Here is a 16,074-nt window from a genome sequence, read left to right on the forward strand (position 1 = left end):
ACCTCTGATGTTTGTTTCTGTCATGTTGGGACTCGGGTCGCAGAACTAAAGTTAATAAAACTTATGAGATGAAACAAACTTCCTTCCATTTCCTCTCAGAATAAAAACACCCTCCAGCTGTTTTTAAATGTATAAATTCATTTATAAATTAGAAGTTACTTTAGCTTCTTATGAAAAACAAATGTTTACAGAAGCAAAAACTAGAAAAACTAAACTCTGCTAAAGTCAGCTCTGCGTGCACAGTCAGCGTACTCTTTATTTCCCAACCATCTTGATTTACAAAATCTTAAATAACTTTATTAAAAAGGAAAAAATTACAACTGACAAAACCGTTGCTCTAAGAATGATGTGATGCCAGGAACTAAAAGCTGATTGGACCTTTCTGTTGAGGAATAAATAAGGTTTACAGGAAGAGTCAGCGGTTTCCCAGAATGCACTGCAGCAGCTTCGTGTTCAACACAGGAAGTGAATCTGGTTAAACTAATAGAACAGGAAGTGTTCTGTTAGACTGACCCAAAAACTCTCCAAGGCACCAGATGAAACGTTTTGGTGTTTGGACCCAAAAGAACCGCTGGTACCCAAGTTAAGACACGGAGGGGGGCGGGGCTTCAGCCCAGCTTCAACTAGATTTAAAAGAGAAGAGAACCAGAACCTGTATGAAAGTATTGAAACAAAACCTGCGGGCCGACTCAGAACTTGGTTGGTTCTTTCAAGTTGTCCAGGTGAGAGCTGATCCAGGATCAGCTGCATCACTGGCCTAGATCTTGTGGGGCTGACTGGAGCATGGTGGTGACATTATTCTCAAAGATGTTCTAACAGACCCAAAAACCCAAATCCGGCTGGTTCTGATTCAGACAGACACACTATCAGAAAATAAAGAGAAATCTGAAAATCCAACGTGGACAATCAGAACTGACAGGTCCAATGTCTAAAACCGGTTCTGTTCTGAAGTCCAACAGAGCCCAGAAGCTGAACTTTATCAACAAAATCAAGATTCTCTTTTTAAGGCTTTGAGTTGCAAATAAAAATGGCTGACCCGATGTGGGGTCATGACCCCAAATCCAGAGTTTGACAGGTAAGAGCCGAAGAGTCAGAAGGAAACTTTAATCCTGATGTAACGCTGAAACAGAACAGAGCAGGTCCTAAAGTCATAAATGTGTTTTAAACCAGATTCGGGGTCATAAAGTTGCAGTGCAGGTGCCTGTTTGGTAGAAAACTATGTAGAAAGACTTTTAGAGGCAGAAGCCTGTCAGATCTTCTAGCTCTGGCTTGGTTCTCCTCCACTGGAGGTTCTCCGATGAGGGACCAGAACAGGGCCGATCTCTGACCTCTCATGGAACTAGGAGTCTTCGATTAAAACAACTGGAGTAGAAACCCATGTGCAGAAGATGTACTTCACCCTAAATAAGGAGTAGGGTCCATTCACCAAGAGACCCCCCCCCCCCCCCCCCCCCGGTCCCAGACCAGAGACCCTGAGGATTCCACACGAGTCTTTGCAGTCCAAATGAGTCAGTGTAGTCAGGTGTGAGATCCTACAGCCAATCACCTCGCACCGCCACCATCCTCTTCCTCCAAATCAAACACAGAAATGGAGGGTGAGGGGGCGGGGTCATACATCCAGTGAGGAGTCAGGGGGAGGGCGCCTCTCAGCTCTCCATAGCCTCTCCATCTTCTTAATGACCTCCGACACGATGCACACCGAGGAGGTGAGGGTCACCAGGAGAAGCAAGTCTGTAGGGTCGAGACAGCACGCAACAAGGGTCAAAGGTCACCGACAGCAGCAGAGCATACGCAGAACGTTTGGTTGCTACAGGTTCTCACCAAGTAGGCTTAGGCTCTCCGTCTGGAAGATGTTCTGCAGAGGAGGGAAGTAGATGACGAGGAGCTGCCCCATGATGGAGGCCAGGACGGCAAAGCAGAAGGCCTTGTTGCTGCACAGACCCATCTCATGGACCATTCGGGTCTGAGGACGCAGGTTACAACAGCTCAGCTGGTTCGTAGTCCCAAACATGACTAACAGCTAGTTGCTTAGTAACAACACAACATACAAACTAACAAAATAACAAACAACTAAGACAAAGAAGCATGTTTGAGAACTATGGCAAGAAAAACGGACAGAAGTCAGTGAAGCATCGGAAAGACGTTTTAAATGTGACAGGCTGGGGACCGACCCCTGGGTGGGACATATGTGATGTTACCTGGGAGCGCGAGCTAAGAGCATTGAACATATCGAAGAAGACGAAGCAGGTGAAGGTCATGGTGGTGTCCCGAGGAGTGATCATGTTGTCCTGCAACTGAAGAAAAAAACAAAGAAAATAAAAATCAGCTTGAATGAGAGTCCTCATGTCCTCTGGGGACAAAACAAGTCCCAGCTGATGTCCTCTCTGCGGGGGGGGGGGGGGGGGGGAGACAACAAATCTGAGGTGGGAAACAAAAGAAGCAGACGATGTCCCACCTCTCTCCAGAAGACGAACAGTGTCCCGCAGACAATGATGAAGGCAGAGACCAGGACCTTGACAATCAGAGAGCGGGTGATGATGCTGTCCTTCACATTACGAGGAGGCTTCCTGATGACATCACGATCCACAGGCTCCACCCCCAAACTGACAACAAAAAGCAACAGTTTGACCTTTGGCTCATCGTAGAAATGTTCCACTGAAAGGGACAAAAACTACACTAAATGGCCAAATAAAGAAAAACACACACACACACACACACACACACACACACACACACACACACACACACACACACACACACACACACACACACACACACACACACACACACACACACACACACACACAAACACACAAACACACACACACACACACACACACACACACACACACACACACACACGACTTCTTCAGACTACCGCCGTACCTCTGAGCGGGCGGTCCATCCATGATAATGTTGATCCATAGGATCTGCATGGCGTTCAGTGGATTTGGGAAGTTCATCAGCGTTGCCAAGGAGATGAGTGTCAATGCTGCAATGCTCCTGAAGACCAGCAGGGGAGATGGAGAGCACAAGGTCAGAATAAACAGCTTTATTAAGACACACGGAGACCGTTGACATGGGGATCCCGACTTCACTCACGTGCTCAGCTGGAAGCACACAAAGTTTTTGATGTTGTTATAAATCCCTTTTCCTTCTTCGATGGCCGACCTGGAAGCAAAGAAACGACCACTACTGACCTTGTTCAGACACGGACATACATGGACTGGTTGAGTTTTCCTCTAATGAACTAAACTGTAAACTGGCAGAAATTGTTTAGTATGCTAATTCCCAGCATGCCTTGGGGCAGTGGTTTTTGAAGGTGCCACTCACAAGATGGTCTGAAAGTCGTCGTCCACCAGGATCATGTCAGCAGCCTCCTTGCAGACGTCTGTGCCCGTCTGACCCATCGCCACGCCGATGTCGGCAGCTTTCAGAGCCACGGCGTCGTTCACGCCGTCCCCCGTCATGGCCACCACGGCGCCGAGATTCTGCAGCGACTGCAGAGAGTTCAAACACCTGGTTGAGCTTCACGTTGTCACCAGTTGACATCTGTTACTGGTTTAGATTTTATAAAAAGTGCCATAAGACTGATTCCATAGGTTTCACATTTGCGGTGTATTTGGAATAATCAGGTAATCGTGTCTAAAGCGTGCGTGCCCTCTCCGTCTGCTTCCTCCTCACCTTCACAATCTTCAGCTTGTGTCTGGGGCTGGCTCGATAAAACACAGATATCTGAGGAGGAAAAGCCCACATCGATCACTGAAAGGCTGAGGGAGGATGGACACCAACCCAAACAAAGACATGTTAGTGTTCTCACTCTGGGGACAACATATGACAGCTGCTGCAGGTCCAGCTGATCCACTTCCTCTCCTGATAAACACTGACACCCTTTAGAGAAAAGACTCAGACGGCTGGCTGCAGACAGGAAACACACACAAGGATTCTTAGACTCACAATCTGCCTGCTTTGAGCAGAAACATCCCCTGACCCGGTCTGGTATCACCCCCACCCCACCCCCGGTCCAGTTTAACAGTAAACAGACCTATGGACACGGCGGTCTCCTGAGAGTCTCCTGTGATCATCTTAATGGCGACACCGGAGCTAATGAGCGTAGCGACGGCCTCTTTAACGCCTTCTCTGGGAGGGTCAATGATGCCCACCAGGCCCAGGAAGGTCAGGCTCCCCATCTGAGCCCCCGAGGCGAACGCCAGCACTGAAGAATGAAGCACAGAGAAGTCAGCGTACCGAGGAGGCCAACAGCAGCACAGCAGGAATCACCGTTTGTTACCTCTGAGTCCGGAGGTGCCCATATAGCTGATCTGCTGCTGGTAGAGCTCCCTCTGCTGGGAGGTGAGAGGAAGTGCTGCTCCTCTACTGTTATATGAGCTGCAGAAGCGAATCACCTGCTCATAAGCTCCCTTCACGAAGTACACACCAGTCTTATCCTGGGGGTGGGGGGGTGGGGGGTGGGGGGGGAGGAGAGATCAGCTTCATCTAATAACATTTTATAAATTAAACTAGTTTTATAAACTTTTCTGTCAACGACCGAGTTTATAAACTTCATCTGTGTTTTCGGCATCAAACCAAAACAAAGTCTTTCACGCGGCTGGACTTCATGACGACTACGAGACGTTTCAGCTTCCAACATTTTGGTGTGTTCTCCTCCAACATCACTGCTGAAACTCCGGAGTTTTATCACTTAGCTCTAATTCTAAATCCCATTTCCTCTGAGCTGCTGTAGCTCCTGCTGTAGAGAACTGATCTTAAACCTTTCACTGGGACTTTGATAATCTTCTAAGAGAAGATTTAATGAATCAGAGTGAAGCTCTGCTGTAAAAGTTCTGGTCCGGTCCAACCGACCTGCTGAGTGCAGTGAACACAACGAACAGCCATCCACTTCTGCTCTGAGGTGAAGGGATGCTCCTCCAGACGGACGTACTCCTTCTGCACGCTCTCCAGGCCCATCTGAAGGACACAAACACACTTCAGCTCAGACTTCGTTCACATTAACGAAGCTTTCATCCAACTCAGCTTCAAACTGACAAACATCAAGTTCAATACAACCAGAACCCAGAGGTAACAACATCAGAACCAGGCAAGAAGCCGATAGGGCGTATGAGTTAGGACAGGAGGTCTTCTCTAGAGGACATGCAGATATCAGGCCCTCATTGGTCCTATTGGGTCATCAGAGACCTTTTACTGTTGAAGGAAGTTCTGAGCCACGTGTGTGTGTGCTTACCTTCATGGCAAGGGCGATCAGCGCCCCCTCGGTAGGACGTCCCAGCAGGCTGTGGTTCCTGATGGCCGAGTCGTTACACACACAGCCGACCTGAACAACACAAACATCTCAAACTTTAAGCTCTTTGTTCTAATCTTCAGAACCAGTAAACTGAAGGAGATGTGGTTTTGGTATGCCAAGTTTTAGAGTTTAGAAGCTCTGGAACATCAAGATGACCTCCTTTAACTCACCTCTACAATTTTACTGATGGAAGGGCAGGAAAAGCCGTGGACGACCGCGCCATCCAGTAAAACCTCTCCAGCTCCATTGTAACCGACACCTGTCACCTGTAAGACATCGCCAAGGGTAAACAACCACAACCCAGGCCCAAAGTAACTCCCCAGGGTGGAGTTTTGGGACTCAGACCTCAGCGTGGAGTCCTTCTGATGTGAAAATCTGAGTGACGGTCATCTCGTTTTTGGTCAGAGTTCCAGTTTTATCAGAGCAGATCACATTACAGCAACCTAACAGAGAAAATGAGAAAGTTACTGATGACGAACAGAAACACCAACAAGACTCCTCGTTACAACTGACACCCACTGATTCTTACCCAGAGTCTCTACGATGGGAAGCTTCTTGACGATGGCCCTCTTCTTCACCATACGCATGACGCCCAGCGCCAGCGTCACCGTCACCACAATGGGTAAGCCCTCTGGGATGGCGGCTACCGCCAGACTGAGGAATGTAATCAGAATTCATCCATCACTGTCAGAGCCAGGCTGGAGCCCCTGATGCAGAAGATCTTAAAGGGGTTCTGGATCAACAGTTCTCCAGAAGTTCTGAAGGTCTGGAGGAGTTTCCTTCATCATAAACCAGAACGAGAACTACTGGCGCATTAACATTTCTATCAGCTCGGCTACGCATGAACAACGCCAACGTAAATAAAACGACCCTACCAGGGCCAGAGCGAGCTGACCTTTGAAACCAAGAAGTTATCCTGTCAGTCTGAATTCAGGGGATTAAAGTGACTTTGTGCTTTTTCCACAGAAATCATTTGAAAATTTTCTAACGTCTACGCAGAGGAACATACCACACTGACACAGCCTTCCTGACCTTTAACCCTCCTCCAAAAACCAAGGATTAAGTGATGCTACCTGACTCCGATGGTAAACATGTCCAGGATCTTCTTCCCCTGCAGCCATCCCACCAGCATGATGACCCCTGAAACACACCGGAGACAACACTGAGCGAAACTACCGATGCTGCTGATTGAGTTCTACAGGAAACACACACACACACACACACACACACACACACACACACACACACACACACACACACACACACACACACACACACACACACACACACACACACACACACACACACACACACACACACACACACACACACACACACACACACACACACACACACACACACACACACACACACACACACACACACACACACACACACACACACACACACACACACACACACACACCTATGATGCAGAAGGAGTAAAGAGACAGCTGCTTCCCCAACAGGTCCATGCTCTTCTGTAGAGGAGTCTTAGGAGCCTGAAACACAAACCAGGTTGCAACATTGGTAGTTACCATGACGATAACACTCCATCTCCCTGACTGCATGTTGAAGATGACAAACCTTGTGTTTGTGTATTTAATCATAATGTATTAACGGTGCAGCAGAAGTAGAGACAATTGTAACTAATTAATGAGATGGATATTTCCTGTTTGATGCTCTGGTTCTGGCCAGAGGCCCAGATGATCCAGATGGAACCAGAACTTATGAGGACAGGTGAAATAGTTAGGATCCGATAAATCTGTATGCTTTCCTTCAGAACCCCATTCATGATTCGTTTAATCACAGGAAACCTTTAAACGACTAATGAGTAATAAACATCGATAAACCTAAAGAGGAAGTGAAGTGAGTCAAAATGACAACTCTCCTCAGGAACCCTCTAAAATCAGCTGATGGATGTCTGGAATACTCACCTCCTCAGCCTGCATCATCTTAAATATCTCCCCAAACTCAGAGTCTTCTCCGGTTCCGATGACGATTCCCTGAGGAAAAGACTCATCGGTGAGGAAACAGGATTTCAGCAGCTGAGCGAGAGCGGTGACAGGCGCTGCCGGTACCTTGGCTTTGCCGCAGCGCACCAGTGTCCCCATGAAGGCGATGTTACTCCGAGAGGCGATGTCTCCGTTGATGGCTGCCGGCTGGTGGGAGGTGGATTTGGAGCTGGGGGTCGTTTCCCCCGTTAAACTGGACTCATCCACACACAAGTCGGTCGCCTGAGGAGAGAAATAGAAACTGAGCTTCACCTGGACACACAGGTGAGGAAGCCAAGAGTTTCTCAGGTGAGCCAACAGCTCAGAGAAGCACTGATCCAGGCAGAGGCCCTCCCCTGTTCTAATAAAGCCCATCATGATAAAAAAAACCTCTTGTAGCTGTTTTACATTTTGACTTTTAAAGCGAGTTGGTCGTGATTCAAGGGATTGAAGAAAATCAGAGATAACACAAGAACAAAAACCTCCAGCAGAGAGAAGTTCTCACCTCAAAGAGACGGAGGTCTGCAGGGACCCTCTCTCCCACCGACAGGCAGACGGTGTCTCCAGGAACCAGCTCCCGGGCCAGCAGGTGCTCCAGGTGTCCATCCCTGATACTGAGAGGACAGGTGTGTTCATTAGCAAACAGCTAAGCTTGTGTCCTAGGATCAACACAATCGTTAGTAAAAGTCACCAGTGGCATTCTGGAGGCATCAGCTTCCCGAGCTCCTCTAGAGACTTCTCTGAGCGGTACTCCTACACAGGAGACAAGAAACAGGAAACACGTCATACAGACATCCTACATAGATCCCAGGGAGGAGAACAGACCTACGGGGGCGAACCTGAACGAAGGCCACGGTCACCACGATGATGATGGCCTGTTAGACACAAACACACAGCAGTTAACAGAAAGGACTCATCAGTCTAATTCTAAAGCTTGTGATAAAGCAGCCTTCTGCCCTGCTGCTGCTTTAACGTGATCAGAGTAAAATCCAGCAGCGTACCACCGTGATGCTGATGGCATCGTCCAGCTGGTGCATGACGACGCTGATGACAGCCGAGGCCAGCAGCAGCAGGATGAGAGGGTCTTTGAACTGAGGAGGAACACGAATGCACAGGGTTAAATCATTACCTGGAGCCAGTAGGAGCTATAATAACCTTTTAAAGGGTTAAAAAAGGTCTCCGCCTCCTCCACTACTTATGGGAAGAATAATGCGTTTGCAACTCAAGTCTCTCCAGATTGGTGACCTGAAACCTCACAACGTCGCGTATCTTACGAGAAGCATGAACACTTTACAATAATCCATGTTTACGCCTCAGGACAGACGAGCCTGAGATGACTGACGTTTATGGTATCGTGTTGATCCTGGTGGAGCCTCCAAAGAAACAAAGAAAACTTTTACCCGATGAAGCTAAAAGAGAAAAAGAACATCTGACCAAAAGAGGGGTGAAACGAGAGTCAACAACGGGAAGCTCAGACTAACGAGGAATCAAATTGGAGGCAGACCTTGTGATCGTGCTGTTGCACTTGTATAACTTATGTGGTCAGCTGGTTTGAGAAGAAGGATGCACGGCGAAGAGAAAACTGTTTGTTTTTATGACAGCGATTTATAACTGTCTAGTTTCCCGTTAATAAATGAACTTTTGAGATTTTGACCCTAGAACATCCAGAAGACTCTTTAAGCCCCGGAGCTCCACCGATGTGTAGAGGTTCGACTATCTCAGCAACTTCTGCTCCAGAGATTGTTCGGTCTATCTCCAGGTCTCCTGGCTCGCACTGCACTGGGACCGGGACTACACTGGTCCTGTTCTGGGTGAGGGCTGACCTGTGTCTGCAGAGACATGTTGTCCTTTTCGCTCCTTCAAAATATGACCCTCAGCTCAGTTCAGAGCAACAACTCCAAATCTGAGGCCATGGTTCCTGAAAGGGGAACGATTGGGTCAAGTCTAGGTCAGGGAATGGTCATATCTCAGGTGGAGGCAAGTATCTCAGAGATGAGTGAGCAGATCAGCGCTGAACTGTTCTGCTGTGATAGAGATGAAGCTGAGCCAGAAACAGAAGGTTCTGATTTACCAGTCGATCTTTGTTCCAAGCCCTCACTGATGGTCATGAGCTCAAAGAACAACCCTAAAGGACAAGATCATGAGAACAGAAATGAGTTCCCTCAGCAGGGCGATCAGAGGAGGAGCTTGGACATGTGGGATGGGGTGGAGTAGAGCTGCCGCTTCTCCACGTAGAGAAGAGCCAGCTGAGATGGTTCCGACATGTCCTGCAGGCAAAAGACCCCTGGGGTCCATCCAGGACACGCTGGAGCGACACAACATGACATCTTTGGAAGTATTCTCTTTAAAGCAGCTTTTAGACTGTTGAGTGCGAGTTTTGCAGCTGATCTCAGATCAGGAAAAACAGGCCTGAGTTCTGAACTCAGTTTCAGCGTTCTGGTGACCTGGTTTCCTCTAAATGACCGACAGTAGTGGTCAGGTGACTGTAAAGTGCTTCACAATGCTAACACATGCACACACACACGGTGAACTGCTAACCCCCGAGTGTGAAGCATCACAGTAGAATAGACAGGCTAACACTTCACACCTAAAAGTTAACGAGAATGAATATTTTACACTCCTCTTTTAGGGAGAGAACCAGCTCTCATGATAAGAGATCTCTCGGCTTCCTCCTTCATCCTCATTCCTTTAATACCATCCTATTCCTTGTCTTCTCTCCTCTCCTGATGATTTTCTATATTTAACATCTCTGCTCTGAAGCTGCTGCAGGAGTTCATGTGGACCAATCAGAGGAGCATCAAAGTCCCTCAGGATGTGTGATGATTAAAGACATCCTCTACCGTCTCATGCAGGATCACGTTCTGGATTGAGCTGGATTCTGGGTGTGGGGCTCCTCTTTAGTTTCACCCTCATGGAGGTCAGAACATTCCTCACTGTACTGAACAGTGCTGCTGGGTTTGATGTGACCCAGAACATTTGGTTAGAAGTCAGAACAAAGACACAGGAACATTCAGATGCTCAGATCCATGACTGGTCAGCACACACCCACCACACAGTCGGCTTTCATTACCTGGCAGATGTACTTCCACCATAGCGGCTCTTCTTCACTGATGTCGAACTCGTTCCAGCCGTGGTAAGTTCTCCTCCGGTTCACCTCCTCCTGGGTCAAACCCGACTGCAGGTCCGCCTGACAGAACCAACGTTACACGATAAAATTTCACAGAGATCCAACCTGAAACTAAACCACTCCTGAGTTAAGCTAGCAGCTAATCACTACTGAACAGGTGGACAAATTTCAGAATCTGGAGAATTTCATCATCAACAGCTGAACAGTCAAACCTGAAAGGTTCTCATGATGCAGAACATCGAAACACCAAAAACCACCAAAAAAGATCGGGAAATGCATTCTCTAAGGGAAACTTCAGGTGTCTGAGTGTGTTTCTGTGGAACAGCTGTGAAGTGCCACCTGCTCTAGACAGCTCTCTGAACAGCTTTAGTGTGGAGAAGCAGAGATTAGTTATGACTAGGTACCAAGTGAATCTCTGATCTTAAAGGTGTTCTAGAACGTGATCTTACCACAGGAAACAGTTCTTTGAGTCTCTCTGAATGAAAGTTTGTTGGGGCTTATGACGGCAAGCCCCGCCCACTTGTCCAGGACATGATTATTAAATGAGCGGTGTGCTGATTGGCTGGTTAATCCTGATGGCTCTATAATGCTGCCTGAAGCTAGAAACTGTGTAGAGTATTCAGATAACTCAATAGGGAAACTATGGATCCATCTGGCATTCATTCACGGCCTCAATTTTCCCAGATTTGACACTTGATCAGACTACAGTTTATCCATATAAGGAGGAGAAACACCTGCAGAGCCATAATCCCAATCCTAAATCCTGATCCAATCCTTTGCAGATCGACGGGTACAGGTTAACCCAGGGGTCGGCAACCTGTTCCCATCAAAGAGCCATTATTACCCATTTCCCACAGTAAACAAAACACTGGGAGCCACAGCAGCTGCGGCGTTGTGGGCGGGGCCTACCCTCAGACAGCAGAGCGCTGCTCACAACAGGTGACAGCAGCCGGTACCGGTCGCTCGTATACGTCAAAGTTATCTTTCATAAGAAGATAATCAAAACGATTTATATAAAGTGGATCCAGAAGTTGTAGCCCGTCTCTGCCTACAATATTTTGATATTTTTCAGCCTGTTGGTGGTTTTACTGAGCAGGTGCCACTTTTGTCATACGTTTCTTTTTAAAACATGTTTAGACTGTTCAGAATACAAATCCAGGCTCTGTCACGTTTGATTGTTGTAATTAAACTTTGTAGGTGGGGAAGGTCAGAAAAGGATCCGATCATTTTGTTTTTCCCTCATTTACAGTGACGGAGATAACGGTGCAGTGCGCCTGGCTCTGGTGGTAATCAAGTTAAATTATATCTCTTTGCAACAATTTTCACAAGAAAACAAAACAGTTAAAAGCAGGGCTTGTGTTGACTGGATAGTTCCCGTATTTGACCGTTTATTTTGAAGGAGAAAGAATAGAAAGAATTACCTCGATGCATGCAGACGAACTGACATTTTATTCTACGCACATCGCAGATGTAGCTAAATCACTCAAGAAAAGATTCCCATCTGAACATCTGAGCTGGACACTGCTCAGCGCAGCTTGCTGTCAGCGTGTACTACATAAGGTCCACAGCGAGCTGAAGATGTGGAGAGGGGAGTGCATCGCAGAACCAGAGCACATGCGGGAAGATTCCTCCGACTGAAGCGAGCGTTTTCCAAACCCTGTCTCTCAGAGAGACTTGTCACTTAGAAAATGTTCCCTGATTATGAAACTTTGGCTGAATAGCGCTTGTTCCTGTCTCCAATGTGGCGACACATCCAGGAGCCGTCTGAGGAGAATCCCAGAATCTCACATCCTCGTCAGCTCAGAAAGCGCCGATATGATTACGCACAAGCGTGACGCGTCAACCCGGTCTCACAGTAAGACCGGGTTGGAACTGTTCAGGTTTTCGCAGACAATCTTTACATTTAGAATTGGCATACGGATATAAAATTAATGCAGTAAAATATAAAGCTTTTTATTTAAATATCGATTCATTAATTTACAAGCACAGAGAGCCACATCAGATGGATGGAAGAGCCGCATGCGGCTCCAGAGCCGCGGGTTGCCGACCCCTGGGTTAACCCAACAATCTACTTGATTGAAGAATGAACACGTAATAACAAAAACATGAAAACAAGCGTTACAACACAGAAAATCCCACATCACATGGATTTTTATGTTTGTAGCTGTGAAGCTAGCTCCTAACTGGAAGGTCATAATTCTGCTAAATAACCAGAAACGGTGAATTTATGTAATAAAAGAGTATTTACATAAACTGGTGTTTCTGATTGTAACTGGTGCAACCGTGATTAGCTAACACCTCCCAGGGGGTTAGGGTTAACTCTAATCGTTGGATTGAAGCTCTGATCAGTAGTAATGTTTCTCAAAACTTAGGCTGTTCAAAGAGCAATAAGTACCCTCTTTAAAACATCTAATCTATCCCTTTAATGCTTACAGGCTCCACAGCTGGGACACGGAGAGTTTCTCCACCTCTGATTGGTCCTGGTCTGAACCAATTACAGAGTCTCGCTGCCAGCTTACCTGTAGGACACACGCTACTTCATTAACTGGCAGTTCACTGGCTTTCCTGGACGTTAGTACTGGGACCATGGTCTCATCTTCACTGCAGGGTTGGTTTTCGGAAAGCTGCAACAGAAAGAAGACACAAAAATCATGTCAGTGCCAGTCCACAGTTCAGGGTGAAGGTGGGAGCTGCTGAGCTGAAACCATTATTACAGAACAGATGTGAACAACATCAGCCCCCTAACGGGGACCTGAACCTCTCAGAAAAGCTCAGGAAAACAACCCAAACCAGGTCTCTGGATTCAAATGAAAACAAAACATAACATAACATGCAACCTCAGACTACCAGATGTAATCTGTAGAAGGGTGTGAGAATGGGGCTGTAATCCAGAGGGGGTCATGACCTGGTATTTCTCAGGTTCGGTCGATGTTTACAGAGTGTGATGTCAGGTACCTGCTGGGCCAGAAGGCTGAGAAAATACCCAGAAAAATAATTTAAATCATGGTGCTGGAAGACGGTTAGGGTTAGACACCAGGAAACTAGATCCACCAGGATCTCTCACTAGGAGCTCCACTAAGGGAAATCAATTAAAAATGTATTTAATGATGAATCAAATTAATCTGACAAAATGCTAATTTGTGAGATTTTCTTTTGTTTGTTGACCATTTAGCCTTCTGAGAGCTTTATTTTTTTCAGTCTGTTAAACATTGTGTTACTGGTATAGCAGCTACACTGGAGAGTTATCATGTTGTCCTGTTGAGTTGCAGCTGTGTCACCCTGAACATCATCATCTGAGAATTTTATTAAGAAAACTGGTATTTTCTGGTATTCTTTAAGCTGTTTAGCTTCTCCAAGAGGCTTCTTCACTTCTAAAAGTTGCGTTGAGTAGGAGGCTCAGTCGCTGTGGTCAGAAACAAACACATAGATTGTTCTGAAAGTTTTTTGTTGCATTTTTTCTCTTGGAAAAAAGTAAAAACATATTTTTGTCTAAATTAAGTCAGTGTTATGTCCTTTTTACCCCCAGATTGTGCAGTCAGCAGTATTTATCATAACTACATAGAAAGCTTTCGAGTCAATCCATGTGATCAGTATCTGTGATCGGTATCATATGGGTGATCGATACCGGTATCGGTAGTTGGCATCGGTGATCGGTACCAGCATTAGTGATTGGTATGGGTGATCGGCATCAGCATATCACAACGAGAAACCTAATCTTTACAGATGATAAACGTCAGAGGTCCTTTGTGTCAGGGCTGGGTAGAGACAAGGCATTAAGGTGTGTCAGGATCACTTCTGTCTAACTCTTTTTCTACTGTTGTTCCTGGATTATTTGCTCTGTAGGAACACCTTCTAGTTAAGAAAGGTACGGCAGGAAGTATTATGAATGTTAGTGTAACCTAAAGCTGACATGTTGACTCTGTGGCACCTAAACCCTAACCCTAACCCGCCAGAACCAACACACCGCCCACTTTTACGACCCACCTAAAGAGTCTCTAGTAACAGAACACCGCTGTTTTAGTTTCCCTCCTAGAGTAGGAGGAGAACAAGGAGGAGGAGCAGGAGGTTGGAACCCACTTAACTGAACTGAACAATCTGTTCCAGCCGTGCAGGAGATGATGGTGCAAACAATGGGAGGAAGAGCTGGTGTTACACCTGGGCCCCGCCTCCTGTGAGCTGTACAAGCAGGATCAGCTGGTCAGGTGAAAGCCTGAAGTCATCAGCGTTTTGATGCAGGTGTCTCAACTCATGATCATTATAATAATAATAAATAAATAAACAGATAAACAAGGACACTGATTAATGAAATTCACCTGGCTTAGCTGTCGCTGTGAGGATTTATCCATTTTCTTTGGCCATCACCCACAGGTGATGGAAACAACGTTGTGACTCTGCTTGTCGGAGCTAACTGCTGCAATTAGCACGACCACAGCTTTCTGTTTTCAGAAGAGATAATGCTTCCCCAGCAGATTTGTGAAACAAAACAAAAAAACAAAACAAACAAAACCTAAATAAAAACACTGGCGAATCGGACCAATGTTTTCCATCATCACAGAGCTCATACAGGTTTTAATCATTTTACTTTTCTCTTCAATACAGATTTGAAGCTTCTCTCCAAACCACCTCGTCTTTAGATGTTTAAGTGGTTATATTTCGAGGATTTTTTTCGTCAAGTCTCTTAAAAGTGTATATCGTGTATTGATAGCAGGCCATTTTGTGTTTGTTTTGCCACCCAGTCATTTGCTCATGCACACAAAGATGAAAAAAAGATGTCGACAAAGATGGTCCAATAGAGCTCCGGGAGTTGACGTCACTTCTCCCGGCACGCAACAGTTCAAATCAAAACGGCGCCATATTGGCAGGCAGAAGCCCACAGCTGGACTATTTGTTATTGTCAGAAAACTCAAACGGGAAATATGGTAGATTCCTGTTGTGCCCCAGGATGCAGAACAGACGCAGACGACATAAGGGACAAGCCTTCTACAGGATTCCCCAAGATCCGGAACACCGCAAAGATTGGATCATTGCAGTAAAATGCGCTAGTGACTGGGCTAAAATGAAATTGTGGGATCCCGAGAGTGAAGGTTTTCGCTTATGCAGCGACCACATCATATCAGGTACTTAAACCAACGTTTCCTCAACTGTGTATGGTATTTATTTTAAATGCTTTTATTACGATTCTTAGTGGGCTTCCTAAACTTATTTTGGCGTGGCTTTTTCTGTCTTATTACTTATAGCAACATGTAAACATCATGTAAAACGTTGCCTCGTGTTTCTGCGTGCTGCCGTTTACGTGTTTTATGATCACAGCAATTAACCGGCTAAGCTGTATTTCATTTTAAGCAATGGTTGATCAATTGTCAGATCACACATAAAAAGCACTTTGGATTGCTATTATCTGTGTCACCGAGACAGATCTCAGACAGATCCTGAGACGCTCCTGCCTGACATTTTTATTTTATTCACGGGAAAAAAAATCAGACTTGTGATTTCTCTTGGCGTTCAGTTTATACATTCAAACAGCACAGCACTCTATTTGAACTACTTACGTGTAAATCTATGTTATTTGTCCATCCATCCATTTTCATCCGCTTGTCCGGAGTCGGGTCGCGGGGGCAGTAGCCTAAGTCGAGAGGCCCAGACTTCCCTCT

General features: G+C 46.2%; 1 protein-coding gene across 2 annotated transcripts in view; it reads right to left on the bottom strand.

The window, feature by feature from the left end:
• Positions 1 to 220: 220 nt before the first annotated feature.
• The window catches only part of atp2c1 (ATPase secretory pathway Ca2+ transporting 1), a 31,656-nt gene continuing 15,802 nt past the window's right edge, over positions 221 to 16,074 (bottom strand). For both annotated transcript variants that reach the window (XM_015949581.3, XM_015949580.3), the window contains exons 2-27: positions 12,943 to 13,047; positions 10,367 to 10,483; positions 8,298 to 8,387; positions 8,136 to 8,171; positions 7,988 to 8,049; positions 7,802 to 7,910; positions 7,384 to 7,539; positions 7,240 to 7,308; positions 6,729 to 6,804; positions 6,376 to 6,442; positions 5,832 to 5,956; positions 5,648 to 5,745; positions 5,473 to 5,568; positions 5,243 to 5,332; positions 4,864 to 4,968; positions 4,292 to 4,448; positions 4,046 to 4,216; positions 3,821 to 3,918; positions 3,685 to 3,735; positions 3,334 to 3,500; positions 3,103 to 3,171; positions 2,887 to 3,003; positions 2,456 to 2,603; positions 2,199 to 2,294; positions 1,822 to 1,963; positions 221 to 1,731 (exon numbers count right to left, since the gene is read on the bottom strand). In XM_015949581.3, the coding sequence (XP_015805067.1) occupies positions 1,610 to 1,731; positions 1,822 to 1,963; positions 2,199 to 2,294; positions 2,456 to 2,603; positions 2,887 to 3,003; positions 3,103 to 3,171; positions 3,334 to 3,500; positions 3,685 to 3,735; positions 3,821 to 3,918; positions 4,046 to 4,216; positions 4,292 to 4,448; positions 4,864 to 4,968; positions 5,243 to 5,332; positions 5,473 to 5,568; positions 5,648 to 5,745; positions 5,832 to 5,956; positions 6,376 to 6,442; positions 6,729 to 6,804; positions 7,240 to 7,308; positions 7,384 to 7,539; positions 7,802 to 7,910; positions 7,988 to 8,049; positions 8,136 to 8,171; positions 8,298 to 8,387; positions 10,367 to 10,483; positions 12,943 to 13,047 (2,739 nt within the window). In that variant the 3' untranslated portion in view covers positions 221 to 1,609. The remainder of the gene's footprint in view (positions 1,732 to 1,821; positions 1,964 to 2,198; positions 2,295 to 2,455; positions 2,604 to 2,886; positions 3,004 to 3,102; positions 3,172 to 3,333; positions 3,501 to 3,684; positions 3,736 to 3,820; positions 3,919 to 4,045; positions 4,217 to 4,291; positions 4,449 to 4,863; positions 4,969 to 5,242; positions 5,333 to 5,472; positions 5,569 to 5,647; positions 5,746 to 5,831; positions 5,957 to 6,375; positions 6,443 to 6,728; positions 6,805 to 7,239; positions 7,309 to 7,383; positions 7,540 to 7,801; positions 7,911 to 7,987; positions 8,050 to 8,135; positions 8,172 to 8,297; positions 8,388 to 10,366; positions 10,484 to 12,942; positions 13,048 to 16,074) is intronic.

The sequence above is a fragment of the Nothobranchius furzeri genome, chromosome 5 (assembly GCF_043380555.1).
Source record: "Nothobranchius furzeri strain GRZ-AD chromosome 5, NfurGRZ-RIMD1, whole genome shotgun sequence".
NCBI lineage: Eukaryota > Metazoa > Chordata > Actinopteri > Cyprinodontiformes > Nothobranchiidae > Nothobranchius > Nothobranchius furzeri.